The following is a 17,809-nucleotide window of genomic DNA, read 5'->3' on the forward strand; positions in this document are numbered from 1 at the left end:
AATCTATGGCTTTCTGCACTCATGATACCATCACGAACAATATAAACTGATGTGAATCTACGGCTTTCTGCACTCATGATACCATCACGAACAATATAAACTGATGTGAATCTACGGCTTTCTGAGTGAATGGTATCTTGTCCGATAAACTTGTTCATGTTCAATAGACAGCAATATGCTTCTACTTGCTCTACAACTGAGGTGGCCTGGTGGTGATGGATCTATCAAAGATTGCTCATTCCTGTGGCCAGAGACAGACATGTTTCACCCAGCACCTCAATCGAACAACTGAACTAACCGGTTATCAGGGTGCCCAACCACAAACCCTAGACAATATGGTGGATCATGATGTCATTACACACGCCATCACATTCATAATTAATAAAAACAAGTCAGCAAAGGTACATTTCATGATGGGATGTTGCAACTTTCAATTTGCTACCATGTTGGATATACAAGGCATTCAAGAACTTGAAGCACATTGAACACCGAGTTTTTTCTGAGTAACACATCTTCTTTTTATTCTGGAATACAACATTTCATGGCTTGTTCTAGCCACATCATAAGGTAGAACTGTTCACTTACTGCTCTAGCCCCATCATCAAATAGAACAGTTCACTTACTGTTCAGTTCTACCTGATCATGAGGCTAGAACAATCCCTGTAACAATTTCAGAATGAAAAGATGATGTAACCCACAAAAAATGTCATGAAATTGTATCTTCTACAATGAAAATCAAGCACTTGAGCATACTGTCAAGTACAAGTCAATGATGCTCATTTATGCATTCCACAACCCCATCTGTCTTCAAAAAGAATAGATAACTAAAACACATACTACAACATAAATAACTTGATTTGAAAGTCAGGTATAAATGATAATGAACACAACTGCCCTATTTCATGACTGACAATATCTGAAAGCCTGGTATGACCACTCATACATGTATCATACTGTTCTTAGATACTGAATGTCTTCTACAGTTTAACTATACAAGAACACGAAATGTCTATTTAGGAACATTGCCAAACATTCAATAAGCTAATCAATGTAAATAAAATTTTAATAGTTTTGTAGGACAGTGTATGCTTTTTTAAGCATGTTTGGAGAATTTGTTTGATCACCTTCCAGTGTCACCATTCCCGAAGCAAAGCAGTCTTTCCTGTACATTCATATTAACATATGACAGGTGCCCACACACATTTTGGCATAACAGGCAATGGAGGCTGTTTTTCATCTTAAATATTTCAACACTCCTAAAGGTACTTTCTGATTTAGAAAACTGTTTGAATCCTAATCATTCACCACATTAGAACTGTTCCTACTTCTGGTATCCCCCATGTATCACATTCAGAGTTCATAGACAGACATTTGACATGAACATGGTGAAAGAAGATACCTTTGGAAGTTGATTGACAATGTACAGATATGTGGGTCCCCTAACAGTTAACATAAGACAACAGAGAATTGAGACCACTTTCAGAAAAACACTCTTAACATTTGTGACCTAAATCTACATTCAGTTGGGACAGTATGTCAAGTGAGGATACACAGTTTTTGGCATTGTCCATGGAACAAAATGCCCATGACATCAGAAAGGGGTTTCAGCAACTTTTACACAGTCTACCTATATCATGCAAGTTGAATCAACCCAAGTCTTTCAGCGTGTTGAGGCAGTGTCTTAACCAACAGACTACACCACCATCTTAGACATGTTAAAGTCGTTAGTGACATTTTCTTTTGGACTACAACATACTTACTTTCAAGTAGTGGGCAACGATAAAGAGATTATTCTTTGGACCTGAATTAATTACTTTCTAAATCAGTGGATGGAAACATCAACATGCGAATGTTACATTTTTCCATACTTACAGTGAGAGTTGCGATAGCTTCCAAGTTGGCGTGATGTGGTGATGTGTCAGACATGGACATCCGCCAGCAGATGCACCAGCTGTCTCCCCACTACAGCCATGTACGTAGGACCTAGATCATCTCTATCTCCATGCACATCTCTTATTTATTGATTACCAAGCACCAGAAGGAGATATGCCTAACACGTTGTATAAAATTTTATACTTCCTATATGACTGATCAATAATTCATGGCAACCTGTTGTCACAAAACAAGCAACTGATGTTCACCCCTGTCCACTGTCTAACTGTGGAAAGGATTAAGTTTAATTGGATCTTTGCAGAAAGAGAGACATTTCTGAAGGAAATGAACAATGAATAGGAGCTAGTTCATTTGGAGTAGGGAGCTTTTATTAACATAAATTTCAAACTAAGCAACTCATGAATTTTGAGAGAAATTACTTCATAAGTTCATGATGACATATTCTCAGAAACTGCTGACAAGAGTACCTTCTGTTCTGCTGCTGTAGTGGTATAAACAAGGGACCCTAAACCTCTAGGTTGTAACACAGAGGTTGTGACAAGGATTCTTTAGCTTTCATGCTAAATGTTGAACAATGTCATACTGAAAGGTGATACTGATGTGGGGAGGTGTGGTAGCCCAATGCATAAAGTGTCTGCTTGTCAGTTCGATTCCCAATTGGGTACAATGTATGAAGCCAATTTCTGGTGTCAGTCATGATATTTTTAGAACATTGCTGAAAGCAACATAAAAACACTCACTCACACCTTTATTCAATCACTCAATCACTTCTTCACTCACTCCTTCAATCATACTGAAGCACAGCTGGATCCAAGTCAGGTGATTCCAATCAGACAAGACGATATGGCAATAATGATCCAGTGGTTTAAAGAATGACCATAAAATTATTTGCATGGTATTCACATCTGGTGTCTGTTGTTTTTGTCACTGAGATATTAATACTAAAATGAATATGGCATGTAACATGATAACAGACTTGCAAATGTCTTTCAGGTAATCAATAGTTTAAATGGTAATTTCTGAAAACATATATATATGACAGACTGGTGTCCTAAGTTCTCTTGTCTAGACTTGCTTGTTTAAGGGACAACATTATTCTATTACACAGAACTACAATGCACTAGATAAATACATTGCGCAACGTTTTAACTATTTAACCAGATGGTCTGAACTGAAACACTTCCTGATTAAGATATCATTAATACATAAGTAATGTTCCATTGATTTCACTTGGAGGTCCTGAAACAGGAACATCCTGGAACGCACGGTGAGTAAGTTTAGTTTATGCAACATTCCCTTCTGCAGTATTCAAGCTATATGGCAGCAGTCTGCAACCAGACAATCTAGCAATCAACAGCATGAGCATCAATATTTGCATCTTGGACAAAAAGTCATGTGTCAACAAAGGTAAGCAAGTGTGACCACCTAATTCCATTATTTGCCTCTGATGACAAGCATGGGTTATGGAAGACCAGTTCTAAGTCAGATCTTCATGGGTTGCAATAACAGAGTCCAGACAAATATATCATCATGTGTGATGATCTGTACGTTGTTATGGCCAAAACATGAATCCTTACCCCAAAGAATAAATGGAATGAAATGTGATATGACTTTGATCAATTTAAATCTAACAAAATTAAATAAGGAGATGTTTACTATACTATGGTTTAGTCACGGATTGTGATTTTATCTACTTTGGTGCACAAGAGACACAAGATGTTTCGCTGTCCTGAATGCTCTAAAGACCTGGCACTATTGCACTAGTTATCAAAGCTGAAGAAATGTTACATGATGTTTTTCACAAATTGTACTACTAGCGAGTCTGACCACCCCATCCCGTTAGTCGCCTCTTATGACAAGCATAGTCATCTTTTATGGCAAGCATGGGTTGCTGAAGGCCTATTCTACCCCAGACCTGCATGGGTCTTCTTATAACAAGCTAATAACACTAAACAGAATACATATGTGTCACAATCTCATAACAAGTAAATCTTCTGGCTAATCATGCTCAATTTACTTCTGTATTCTTATCAAGTATTTATCAGCAAAGTTTGTTGTGTTTATGGAAAATGGACAGCCAACTAGATGAAGTACATGACATTAGTTTGATTATCCCATCGACATTGTTGTCAAATCAGAACTGATGAAATGTATGTCCATGTATAGCACTTACTGAATATACATACGTAAATGTGTAAATACAAAAATGCACCCATCCATACCAGACAAATTATCTCTGTGTATCATTTATAACACTACTGTATGGCACTGTATCCATGTAATGATGCATTGAAATTACTGTATATCAATGCATTAATGTAAAACATTTACCATACATTAATATAACAATGATTAACACTTCCCATATATCAACAGATACAATGTTCATTCAAGCGTTTCTTGTCCCCAGCCCCAGTCATGTGGATCATATAGACATTATTGTGTGTCATGTCAAATGTCTAGGAATTTTTAGCCATTCATTACTTGTATGCGTTCACTTCCTTTTTAAAACTTTCAATCTTAGTAACATCAACAAGAGAGACCAAAGAGTCTGAGATTTGCTTGAGTTGCCAAGCAAAACAAAATCGTGATACTTTTCAGATTTACATTTATGGAAACGCTGACATGACCCGCCCATACCTGTGCGGTGTGCCCTGTTAAATATTACAGCATGAATGGCACGAGGGTGTGGCCTAGAATGAACACTGTATATGAAAGTATAACAGTTTTTCAGTACTATGATTACTGTATATCAATATATAACACTTTATATCAATATATAATTGTATCATATTTCTATAATCTACTAGCGCCTTGATCATGTACTAGTTGTGTGAATATGTGAGCTAAATTTATAAATAGCTTACAACAATACAAAAATGTAAAATAATATATCAATTGATGAATATTTAACAACAGATTTTCAGTACTGTCAGTGATTACGGTATATCAGCATATCGATACATAACTCTTACCATGCTTGCTGTATATCAATATATTGACATATCACACTTTCTATATTCAGTATATCAATGTATGAATACATAACAACAGATTTTCAGTACCATGATTACTGTATATCAATGTATCAATATAGAACACTGTATATCAACCTATCAATGTATGAAACTTAATGTATATCAATGTTTGAAATTACACAGCACGGCACATGAAGAACAAATACTGAGCATTAACTAAACTGCCTGAACTAAATAAGTAATCAAGAATCCTACTACAACGGCTGGGCGAACATGATTAAATACTGAAACATACAAGGAAATTGTTTTGTTTAGTTTTTTTTTTATTTCTTCAGTTTATATTTCCAACAGATAGCGTTACATACAATAGGCACTGTATTGAGTACACACATGCATACTATATACAAACTGGCTTTCAAGAAATCTGCTGTCATTACTGAACAAAATAAGTCCTTAAATATGTTTAAAAAGTGAAAAGCACAAAATTTGGAATGTAATTTTAATCTATGAATGAGCATGTGTCAACTTGGCAAGATATATGTTTCACACAGGACAGCACCTAGACTAATACACCGCACATGGACAAAAAGTTAAAAGAATGTTTGGATAAACTGCATGTCAAACAAGTCAACAGTCTCCATTTTCAGTTGCATCCCCAGTAGACAGATTCACACAGCACCTGTGTGTTGGGTTGTTTTGTTCTTTATGATCAGCAGGAGTAATGACAAGGCAGATTGAAAAGCCAGGAGACAATATGGAAACCAACTCCCATTCTTCTGGCTTAAAGTGTCAATCAGTGACATATGTTCCTACCTAGACGTTGCTTGATAATTAAATATTTTATAACTTACAACCTGTTAAGATTGACTAGATACTAATCTGACATTATCTATGACACTGAATTAACAAACATTCCACCTTTAAAGATAAACAGTCGACCCTAGATCAACAAAACTGCTTGAGGCAGTGTGTATCTTGTAGGAGTACATACTTCACAATGGTTAACGGGAACACATTGTAAATAATGATATAACTTCGGGGCATAAATAAGATAATATCTGTGTACCTGTTAGGTATATCTGGCCCACAGACATACCCACTGTAAACATGGTGAGAGTATCTCTAACTTTCATGATGTCCTTATCTACAAAAACTGTCAGCTCAGCACAAAAGGGAATGGACAAATTGAAAGTTGTAGCTTAAATTAAGTCATCTACCCGCTAAACATACATCATTCTATTAAAGGTCACATGCAACATAAAACACAACTTTGCAGAATCTGATACCTTTCGCCATGCACTTACTGAAACATATCATAAAAAATGCCAATTCAACCTATAAAGTTTGAAAAAAAAATGCGACACAAAAAGCATACGAAATCAGAGTTCAAACGATTCACTAATTTTCCCCAATGGAAAAACTGGTTTCAACAGCTATGCTGCGCTGCGCTCATAACGTATGCGCAGTGAATTAATTCGCAGAGCTCAAAACATTATGCCTGTCCAGAGTATGAGGTCATGAGCAGTAGTCTCATCTTGGTTAAGTACACAAACAAGTATATAATCGACTCATTACAAGAAGAAAAAAGACATGTTGATTGTGATAAGCAGACACTGTCACAGAAAAGTCAATGTCTGGCTTATTCACACTGTCTGCTTCGTTTCGAGGGAGGTAGACCCAAGCACAAAATATTGCACATTTGATTTGCGCTAATACGTTTATAAGTTTGTTAATTTGTTCTTTCACAATTACCAATGCATTTTATATGTCATGAACAAGTGATAACTGTGGTTTAATTATGTTTGATTTTTTGGTTGCATGTGACCTTTAATTATTTTTTCCCTTTACATGTTTTCAAAAACAGACATTGTACACTACACATGGTAGAGCTTTACTAAAGAGAACATTTCACATCAGTATCAATAAATACTACTACACAAAAAGCTGCTTCCATTACATAACAAACAATTGTTTCCAAGTTAAATGAATATTTATTTCTACTTTTGTTGCCCGAAATGTATTTCAAGTTTTATATTTTCATTTGAACAGCTGTAAAACATTTGTCACCAACCGAATACAACCTTATCTCAAACACAAGTCATCATCCGAGTATTTGCATTGTGTGTATGATACAACCAGCCTTGCTATTTCGCAAGTAAACATCCGAACATATGTGACATAAAAAGACCTACGATCCAGCAGTATTAGAAAAAGAAGACATCTGCCAATCGAGCCTTAATTGAACATTTAATGATATCTGTTCAGGTTGACAAAATATTATCAATTAACTGTTATCTGTGATACAAGAGACCATTAAGTAAGTTTATGAGGACACTGAAGATAAGCAACTATTCAGGTTTTACAGAACAGTGAGCACAACAGACAGGTTGACAGGTCTCCCTTGTATATCTTGTAGGTGTATGTACGCTGAAATGAATAACAAGATCGTAGAATAGATAGGTAGTCATATAACCCAGAGCAGGGCTCCAGATAAGCATGGTATTGGCGTATGTACAAAATATGCATGCTATGTTAGGAAATAGCAGATACACACCACAGCAAGGGTGTATGATCTTAGAATCATTTACAGACATATTTATCTGAAAGAGTATTGTTTTATTGTTTACTGACCTGTTTACACATGAGTAGCAATGTTGTGGTGCATATATGAAAGAAAACACAAGATTCCTGCTACTATATGAAATTCCATTCAGTCATCTAAATGTACTAAACGTATTTCCAGTACTTCCGGATATTCTGTAGTTTGAGTATGTACTCCTGATGTTGGAAAAATATCTGGAGTCCTGTCAGACACCTTGGATGTCAGCATCAACATGTTGAATCAACAGTATCATATCATAATTAGGAGATAAACATCATGTGTTGGCCAATTTCCGGGAATGCATTTGGAACCTACGGCGTCAGCCGGAGGTTTCAAATGAAATATTCCTGTGCTTCAAATACTCAATAACACCCGGAAATTGGCCAACACATGATGTTTATCGACATTGTAAACACAAAAGTAAACCAAAGGGGTTTTAGTGTCTGCACTCGTTTACATCAAATACGGACACAGCAGTGAAGTGTCATCAGCTGGCCGTTTCAGCTGGTTCTCATGGTAGTATCTGGAGTTGCTCATTTGTGACGTCATTCTAACTTTACGTCACAATAAGATTTGAATGACGTCACCACTGTTGATGACACAACAAAACAATTGTTTACGTGTCAATACGCGCTGAACAGTCTTTCAGTTTAAGGGAATCTAATACCATTTAATCATGTTTTTCAACCAATCAGATTACAGAACACAGAAACTTTTGGATTACAATTCATATTACTATCTGGATTCATATTTTGTGTATGTGCAGACATAAAGATTACCTATCCACTTTCAGTTAATCAACTTTATGCTAATAAACATGATAAATACAAGACTCACCCATTATATGGATAAAATATAATTTTCTGCCTGGCCGTCTGACATTACTGTTACTTTAAGATATGTAAGATTCTGTGTCAGTGAATTATTCATTTTGTATCAAGTTTCACAAATTTGGACATTAAAAATTTACTAATACATCAATATCTCAATATAAAACATTCCTCAGAATATACATGATAAAGTCATCCTGTATTGATTAATTTTACATGAGCTTACTTGTGGTAACTGTTTCGTCTTGACTCAGGCTTTGACTGCAATGGTATAACGTTTTTTTCACCGATGGTTCGAAGCCAGTCTAAACGCTAGTAGACTTCAGCATGTAATAAATACATCAACACCTGTCTCATGTTCATATAAACATGATATATACATGACATATTATATATTCAAGGGTTCACATGGACACACTTTCATAACCATTGATGAATAAAACATCTAATCATCATTTTCACCATCAAAAATGACTAATTTCACATTATTGGACATTTAACCTTATGTCGACAATGTCCTAGAGCATATGCATACTGAAATTTGATATTCTGTGTTGATAGGCTCCATGGCCCCTTTTCATTTAGCTCACATAGCACTATGACCATAAGTCAATGTTACTGCGTAGGAGGTAGGATTGCTATGAGGACAGGTTCAATATCTTTGGCTTATGAGAGTTTTGTGAGTGAGTGAGTGAGTGAGTGAGTGAGTGAGTGAGTGAGTGAGTGAGTGAGTGAGTGAGTGAGTGAGTGAGTGAGTGAGTGAGTGAGTGAGTGAGTGAGTGAGTGAGTGAGTGAGTGAGTGAGTGAGTTTAGTTTAGTTTAGTTTAGTTTAGTTTAGTTTAATGCCGCACTCAGCAATATTACAGCTATATGGTAGCGGTCTGTAAATAATCGAGTCTGGACAAGACACTCCAGTGATCAACAACATGAGCATCGATCTGTGCAATTGGGAACCGATGACATGTGTCAACCAAGTCAGCAAGCCTGACTACCCGATCCCGTTACTCGCCTCTTACGACAAGCATAGTTGTCTTTAATGGCAAGCATGGGTTGCTGAAGGCCTATTCTACCCCGCAACCTTCTGTGAAACAGCCTAGATAACATCATTTCGTCCATTGTTGTATCTGACTAGGTAATTTCAGACACAAGTGACATGTTCTACAACTGACTACATAATGTTCTGCCCATTCTGTCAAAAAAGCATTTGACCAACTGTGAAAGTCAAACCATTACACCATTAACAAACATTTTATGCCATCGTTGTGTGATTGGCAATATCAATTTTTGCAGTATCACAAGGCATATGTGCAGTTTTTCATGCATGACTTTAGGTTTTCCACCATAAGCCAGAACCAGATACGACTGGTAAATTCTTCACAACGGGACATATAAAATCAACCATACCCTGAGTAATATAGCTACAACTTATACTATGCCCTGAGTGCTATGGCAGTAACATACACTATGCCCTGAGTGATATGGCTACAACTTAAAGTATGTCTTGAGTAATGTGGCTACAACTAATACAATGCCCTGAGAACGGCTACAACTTACTGCATATCTTGAGTAATTTGGCTACAGCTGGCTGCATTTCCTGAGTAATATAACTACAATTTACAGCATATCCTTAGTAATAAGGCTACAACTTACAGTATACTATGAGTAATACAGCTACAACTTATAGACAACTTATAGACCACCACGAGTGTTAGTGCTACAATAAATTTATCCCAGAACATCTGCCATTAGAAATCTGCAATTGTGACAGAATCAAACCTAAATATTGATAGAAAGCAGATGTTCTGTTGAGCTGAGTTTATTTGTGTTGCTTCAGACGACCTTCCTTGACACATAAAGATGAGTCAATCCATAGTGGTGCAAGAGGGAATTAGTCTCTTGTTCAGAGATGAGGGTTGAAGACACTTAAATAATATCATTAATATGGAATGATATCATATTGTAATGTTGTTGTAATTCAGCTATTGTTATTGTATTGTGTATCATGATAATCACATTGTTACAGTAATTAAATTGCAAATGATACCATAACCCAGCTAGTAGCAGACAGTCACTTGATCAAAATGTTTACAGAAAGTTTCTGGGCTTTTTCTTGTTTTATGTGTATGGGACACAGGAATTCACATCACCTAAATCCCTGAAAGGATAATTTCTATTAAGAGGAATGTATGTGATCAGTTTCACTAACATAAGAAAGACTACCCAACATGTTAAAAGTGTGTGTTCTTCACTTGTAGCCAAATCTTAACCTCTGCTCCCCAAGGTTAAGGTGTAACTTCCTTGCAAAACTTTACCTGTACTTTAGGCAACACCTGGGAAATATTTCCAAATTTTACACAGCTATGCATTTCCAATCAGTAGCTTGGTCTGGTAATAATTAATGTATTGCAAACACAAATCAGTCAGGCAACTTTAATTTTATTCAATTGCTTCAGTAAAATGAATGCAATAAATAGTCCATTGTACCTGTTCCTCATCTGATTACCTTATTTGTCATGGCTGGTGGTTATGGCTGCACAAAACTTTGTGTGTGTCCTGTAATTTGCTTGAGTCACGCTTGCATACATACAACATATATACAGTCGAACTCCGTTTATCCGGATGTTTTGGTTTCACTCGAAAATAGGAGACGTCCAGTTAACTGGATCAAACAAGCAAATCGTGAAAATTAAGTGATAGCAAAATATTTTCATGTACACATATCAATAAATCAACAGTGAATAGTAATAACAGTGAATCATCGTATCATATAAGTGTACCGATAACACATGGAAGGCGTAACGCAGGTTACCATTTGTCAGGTTGTCTTGGACATAATCATGTAGCATGTGGAGCTTCAGGTGGTAAGCTAGATGAAAAACATAAATCGATAACAAAAAGTCTCTATTTTCCCAATTGCATATTCCTTTTTTAATTCTAAATGCCCTAAACATATAGAATCACCTTGAACTTATGCTGTCTGCAGAAAGTAAACTTCCCGACAGGATCACATGACTAAGATCATTTTTAAGTTGCATTGCGACAGGATCAGGGGTCAATTTATATACAGTACAATTACAGTGTAGATTACCTTAATTCTACTTAACATGTGTTTTCGTTACTGATAAGATGTTGTCACACCCGCCAAATCCTAATGAACAACCCAAGTGACACGCATCCCTAGCGTTTTGATGGCTAATTAATCAGTTCATATCAAATGCCTTTCAATAGATTAAGAATGAAATCACATAGTCTAGCGGTAAACGGTATTGACGTGACACATACACATGCACGTTGCACAGATCTTTTGTCCGGATAACTGGATCATTTCTCAATGGAAATCTATGGGAATGATTTGAAAATTCACTATCTGGGTCCATAAGGGGTCCAGTTAAGCGAGTACAATTAATGAACATAAGTTTCGTTTCATATAAAAATCGTCCGAAAGGCGGGGTTTTCGGATATGTTGGGTCTGAGTAAGCAGGGTTCGACTGTATCTCAAGTTTTAGTTATATCACACAGTCAACCTGCACCTGTATGCACAAACATGCACACACTCTCAGGATATATATCTCAAGTTTTAGCTCTATCAAAAAGACCATCTGCTCCCTATATAACAATGCTGCCAACACATCCTGTATATCATGCATATGCATGGGCAACTCCTCAGCTTTCCTGCACTGTGATGTGCAAAAACAAATAGCCATGACTGTCATAACCCTTCCTGATACTGGAATTGTTCAAGCGATTGTATAAACACTTCATTTATCAAGTTCAAAAAGTATTACCATATTCAAATGCAATCATGTTATAAATTGATTAGATTAACCATCTCAAATGTTAATCCTGTTAATGACTTGCCATTTGACAGGATAAATGTCAGGCCCCCCTAAGTAATTGAAGGAATTACAGCAAATTTGAAGGAATTGCATCTCAAATGTAAACAAACGCAGCCCACTCGCGAAACAACTGCAGCGATATCGGTAATTTAGCGGTAATAACAGAAATACATCGGCCCTATCGGAAGCAATGTCGGTAATACTGGAAACACGATCGGCCATCTTCGGAGATTTTTCGGTCGCGAGCGGAAACTCACGCAGCAAAACATGGCGTCGTTGGAAGAAGCGCCCGTCTCGGTGAGATTTGTTTTTAGTTTCTACTATTACATTTTTATACTTATCCATCTTTGACCACCCGTGTTGAATGCGTTTAGGTATGAGGTGTTGTCGGGGCAATAGCTTATGTTTTTAGGAAAAGATAGTCACTCTAGGAGAGTGTCACAAGTCATGCCCCTGTAGTTTGTTTACATCTGAACATCGAAGTCGTGCCGATGATTACGAACGTGCCCCAGATATAACATCATTTTTTTGTAAAATGTGTTTAAATTTGTCAATTGCACTTCGTAGCAAGAATAATTATGGCTCATAAACTTCTTCATGGCGCACGTTCATGATGTTCGTAATCATCGGCACGACTTCGATGTTCAGATGTAAACAATCTCCAGGGGCATGACTTGTGACTCTGTTCTGCAGTGGCAATCTTTTCCTAAAAACATAAGCTATTGCCCCGACAACACCTCATACCTAAACGCATTCAACGCGGGTGGTCAAAGATGGATAAGTATGAAAATGTAATAGTAGGAACTAAAAACAAATCTCACCGAGACGGGTGCTTCTTCCAACGACGCCATGTTTTGCTGCGTGAGTTTCCGCTCGCGACCGAAAAATCTCCGAAGATGGCCGATCGTGTTTCCAGTATTACCGACATTGCTTCCGATAGGGCCGATGTGTTTCTGTTATTACCGCTAAACTACCGATATCGCTGCAATTGTTTCGCGAGTGGGCTGCGTTTGTTTACATTTGAGATGCAATTCCTTCAAATTTGCTGTAATTCCTTCAATTACTTAGGGGGGCCTGAATGTGGGTGAGTTTTGTGCCACTTTTACTAAGTCTTAGCAATACTTCAGCAATATCGTGATGGGGACACCAGAAATGAGATTCACACACTGTACCCATGTGGGTAATTGAACCCGGGTCTTCTGTGTGACAAATGCTTTCACCACTATGCTGCCCCACCCAGCACCCCTGGGATAACAAAGGGATACACATCTCTTGCTTTGTTTTAATAAGGTACCTTTTCATGGTCATACCCCATTTCACAGATAACCCAGTTGCTAGACAATGGAGTAGAGATGGCGTGTCAAAACATACTAAATTTACTTACCAAAGTGACAGACCAGCCCAAGCAGACTTATGTTAATCCGCAGTTTGTCACAACATACCATGTATATAAGCTTCTCACTATTTGGTTGTATTCACATTAAGCTTGAAAACGATGTAAGAATCTACATCGAAACATCGCTCAACGTAATAAACAAGAAGTTGTAATCCATAAAGCTGTATGTTTAATTTTTCTCTCACCAACTTCTAGAACGCCCATTAAACAAGTTGCAACAGATTAACTCCTCACAGCGAGAGCTGCACATGTGCACCAGCACAAAACACCTCTTATTCAGCGAGAGACGCATATGTGCGCCAACAGAAAGCACCTCTTAAAACTGTACTTTAACCAATTTCATAGTACTGAGCAAATATTAGCTTTTTTACAAGCGATGCTACCTTTAGTGGCAATCAGAAGAAGTATTAGAAGTGTTTTGATTGCAATTGCTACTCATTATGATTGGCTTATACAGCGTTTGGGAAATGAACAGGTCGGCGAGAAAGGGGATTACAAGATGTTTGTACAGAGGTAAGTGTCTTTCACTCTCCATTGGGAATGGGTACTATATATTCTTATGCACATTGATTGAATTAAATGTTTTGCTTTAGAGGCTACTGAAGATTACATTTGCTACAACTTCTCAATAAATAGGAAACAACATATGAAATTTCAAGGACACACGAAGAATTCAAATATGGTAGGATAGTTAAAATTTACTTTTTTGATATTATTCTTACACTGACATGTTTCACATAATGAAATATTTTGTACAAACACAAATAATTAATACATCGAAGCTCGAGTAGATTAGACTTAAATTAACCCACTAGTTTAAAGCTTACTGAATTGTAACAAATTATTTTCCATAATCTAAAGTTGATAATGTTACTTGATCGGATATAAAGTGATAAGTCGCCCGCCTGCATGAAATTTATATACATGTCACTGCAACAATGCAACACAGAGTGAGTTGGTAATTCAAAAAAATTCTTAGCCATAGACAGAAATAATATTATATGCTATTACAGGTAAACCACAAAATGGTATTTCAAGCAATTTTGTTCAAGCTGTTGAAAGTTTCAGGTTGATTTGCATTGTCACTTTACTATGCAATTTACATAAGCATTGTGTGAAGCATTTGTATTTGATCTCTGTAATTATCAAATCAACTGTAATTATCATGTGTATCAATGAACACAGCCTCTGTTGATCCCTCGTCAATAAAAGCTGGATAGTATATCATTTACAGTATCGATACACATGCATATAATCATCCAGTCAGATTGTGTGACGACTGTAAAATAAACAGATGCGCTAGTATAAATTGGCAGGGTTGGAAACAACCCATTGCCCAACGTCCCAGTCTAGTGTTTTTTTTCTGTTGGGCAAGCTAATTTGTGTATCACGCTGTACCAGTGTCCAGTTGACTTTCCATTGTTAATTATGTTGTTTATTTAAAAAATCAACAAGAGAATCGGCTGGTATAGTGGAAAAATTATCAGGGCGAGTGATTTTACAAGTGCCACTGTACCGGGGCACATAAGCAATTCAAGAATTATTTTCATCCCTGTATTGGGCTACTTGCTTTATGAAGTCACACCCCTCTCTGTAATGTATTTATGTAATGCCCATCTTATAAATATTATGAGAGATTCAACTGCAAGTTTATACAACACAATAAATAATTCAGTGACAAGTCATTTCAAGAATTCTGTAATACATGTATTCATTCGTATCAAGGTCAAGATTATATTTTCATGTACACCAAAACCATTATGTTTTATGTACTAGTTATGTGTGCGTAAATTGTAGATGAAAATACATACTACCTCCAATCAGTGGTAGGATTCAATTGCTCCATTTTACTGATCGAAAAAACACTAAATATATAAGTAAATTCTTCAATACAGTATGTTGTTGTCATAGATAGTTTGCAGAACTGAACCTTGAAAAATGTTACAAGAGAGAATTTGAATAAATAAAAAAAATATACACTGCACTAAGGTCTACATGAACCTTGCACAATGATACAAGAAAGAATTTGAATAAATAAAAAAAATATACACTGCACTAAAGGTCTACATGATAAACTTGCAATAAAATTACATAAAACATTGCAATGCATGCTACATATTCACACCTGCTTTCTTCCAACACATGTCTTTATGACACAATTAAACAATCAGGACTTGTTTGTACGACTAGATAGTTTTCTGTCATCCCCCAAATCTGCGAGGTAAATCAGGTGTGATTAGCGCTAATTGGTCTCGGCCCAGCGAGTCGAGTAATAAGCGAGGGGTTCCAGGTGTTGAGTAGTGGAGTGTCTCTCGGGCTTAATGAGTTCAACAAGGTGCCAATATGCTATTCACAGCATTAATGATTAGCTTTGCTGCATTACACTAACTGACTGCAGGTCAAAATAGCTAACTTATGCATGCATAAAAATACAGAATAATTAATTTCATTATTAAGAGACAATCATGTAGAATGTTACATAATTTCATGTTATAAGTTGATACAAAAATTCAACAATTTCAAGGTAATGACACTTCTAAATATGTATCACTAATATTAAACCTTCCCCATATAATAAATATAGAAAGGCTTTACCACCCAATACAATTCATATGCGTACATCATCATAACACTGATGATTCTTTTAACAAACAAAACCTTGCGACAAACCAGAAACAAAAATTACAAATAATCCTATGATCCTTAATAAAGTACCCAATATTGTAACAGAAGCAACCATCCAACAATGACACATCAAGCTAGTGCTGATTTAATTATTCCACATAATCACTTCATGACAACTAGTGCCAGATGAACGCACAAACTGGGCCTTGGAGCTGGAAAGGACAACACTGACATCTAGCAATATCACGTGGGTCCATGATTCCATCTTCACCTACCTGTTTGAACTGCATATACTTTTGAATATACAAAAGTAAATATAAACACATGTAACATGATTAACAGCATAAAAAGTACCAAACATAACTTTATCACGATGTTACTGCTAAATATTTGGTAGGAATACCATAATGGCTCACACTGTATTCAAAGTCAGTATTCAAACATCATCACAAATTAACATTAAAGCAGAAGTTCATGGATAGGACACTTTGCTCATCCATGTAAACATATCCTTGGACGTTGCACAAGATTAGTGACAATGAGTGAAACAAATTTGGCAAATAACACGAACATCAATTGTTAATTATATATTTCCAAGTTGTGAAGCGAGGCATTTGGTTAGAATACATGACAGTGCTACACTAGTCTAGGTCGACGTCAGTGTTGTCAGGATTAGATGTTCATGTGGGGTAGAACTGCGAAGGCGGGAATTATTGTGATATGGTTAGATTCTTATCAGAGGCATATTTGTACTTTGACGGTCCTCATAGTTGTCAGTACAAAACACTTATAATTTGTGATTGATACTGAAACCCCAATATACCATTATAAGCAGACGATTTCAAATGAGTTTGAATAGAAGAGACTCCATTAGCAGCATTCCAAACGATTCCTCATCTTTCAAAAACACATTACGTGATTAGGACCGGCAAAGCAGATGCACAGGCAGTTAAGATATCAACAAGATCAACGTAGTTTTACTTACCTTCGAACTGTATTTTTCTTACTGCTGAGAATCATTTCTAGAGAAACGAGACTGTCATTGTATGCTAAACTAATGCTATCGCGTCACTGAGAAATTCTGAACGAAAGAACAGAAATCTAAGACCGAAACACAAACCTGTCAGACTGTCGTCGTGTCAGTCAATATTCCAAACTTCCGGTACGTTACGCGGCTGAACAGCTTTACCTTCAGCGGGAGAATAAAAACTGAAACTATCAAAGATATGGCCGTGGGTTATTGCCCTGTCCTACAATTCTTTAGACACTGAGAGTTTGGTTAGCTATGTTTTCAGATTCACCACATCATAAATGCAATTCAAGCTGGCATTTATAATTATAATATGTAAAAATGTAAGGCATTAAAACATAATAAATCATAATTATAACGGTGTAACGTAATATATTATACACTGGCGGATCCAAGGGTGTGTGGGTGGAGGGTCAAGGGGGTTGGCAGAGCTGTATTTCAGCTTTGCTGCAACAGTTCTAAAAAGCGGCCTTAAAAAATACTCCATCACTCGAACTTCTTAAATTGCTGGCTTACATTACTGCATATACGGAGTTTTTAGTGAAGATTTATGAGAGTTTGTCATTTACAATACAACAGGTTTAATTTGAACTGTGACCGCTACAAGAGCCCTCTCACC

General features: G+C 36.5%; 1 protein-coding gene across 5 annotated transcripts in view; it reads right to left on the reverse strand.

Moving 5' to 3' along the window:
- Positions 1-17,325, reverse strand: part of LOC137293658 (adenosine 3'-phospho 5'-phosphosulfate transporter 1-like) — a 32,435-nt gene extending 15,110 nt beyond the window's left edge. Inside the window, exons 1-2 of one of the 5 annotated variants that reach the window (XM_067824341.1) lie at positions 17,281-17,325; positions 17,146-17,182 (exon numbers count right to left, since the gene is read on the reverse strand). In XM_067824341.1, coding sequence (XP_067680442.1) covers positions 17,146-17,180 — 35 coding nt within the window. In that variant the 5' untranslated portion in view covers positions 17,181-17,182; positions 17,281-17,325. The other 4 variants (XM_067824342.1, XM_067824343.1, XM_067824340.1 and 1 more) reach the window with 4 other exon arrangements.
- Between the last annotated feature and the right edge of the window lie 484 nt (positions 17,326-17,809).

The sequence above is a fragment of the Haliotis asinina genome, chromosome 8 (assembly GCF_037392515.1).
Source record: "Haliotis asinina isolate JCU_RB_2024 chromosome 8, JCU_Hal_asi_v2, whole genome shotgun sequence".
Classification (NCBI taxonomy): Eukaryota; Metazoa; Mollusca; class Gastropoda; order Lepetellida; family Haliotidae; genus Haliotis; species Haliotis asinina.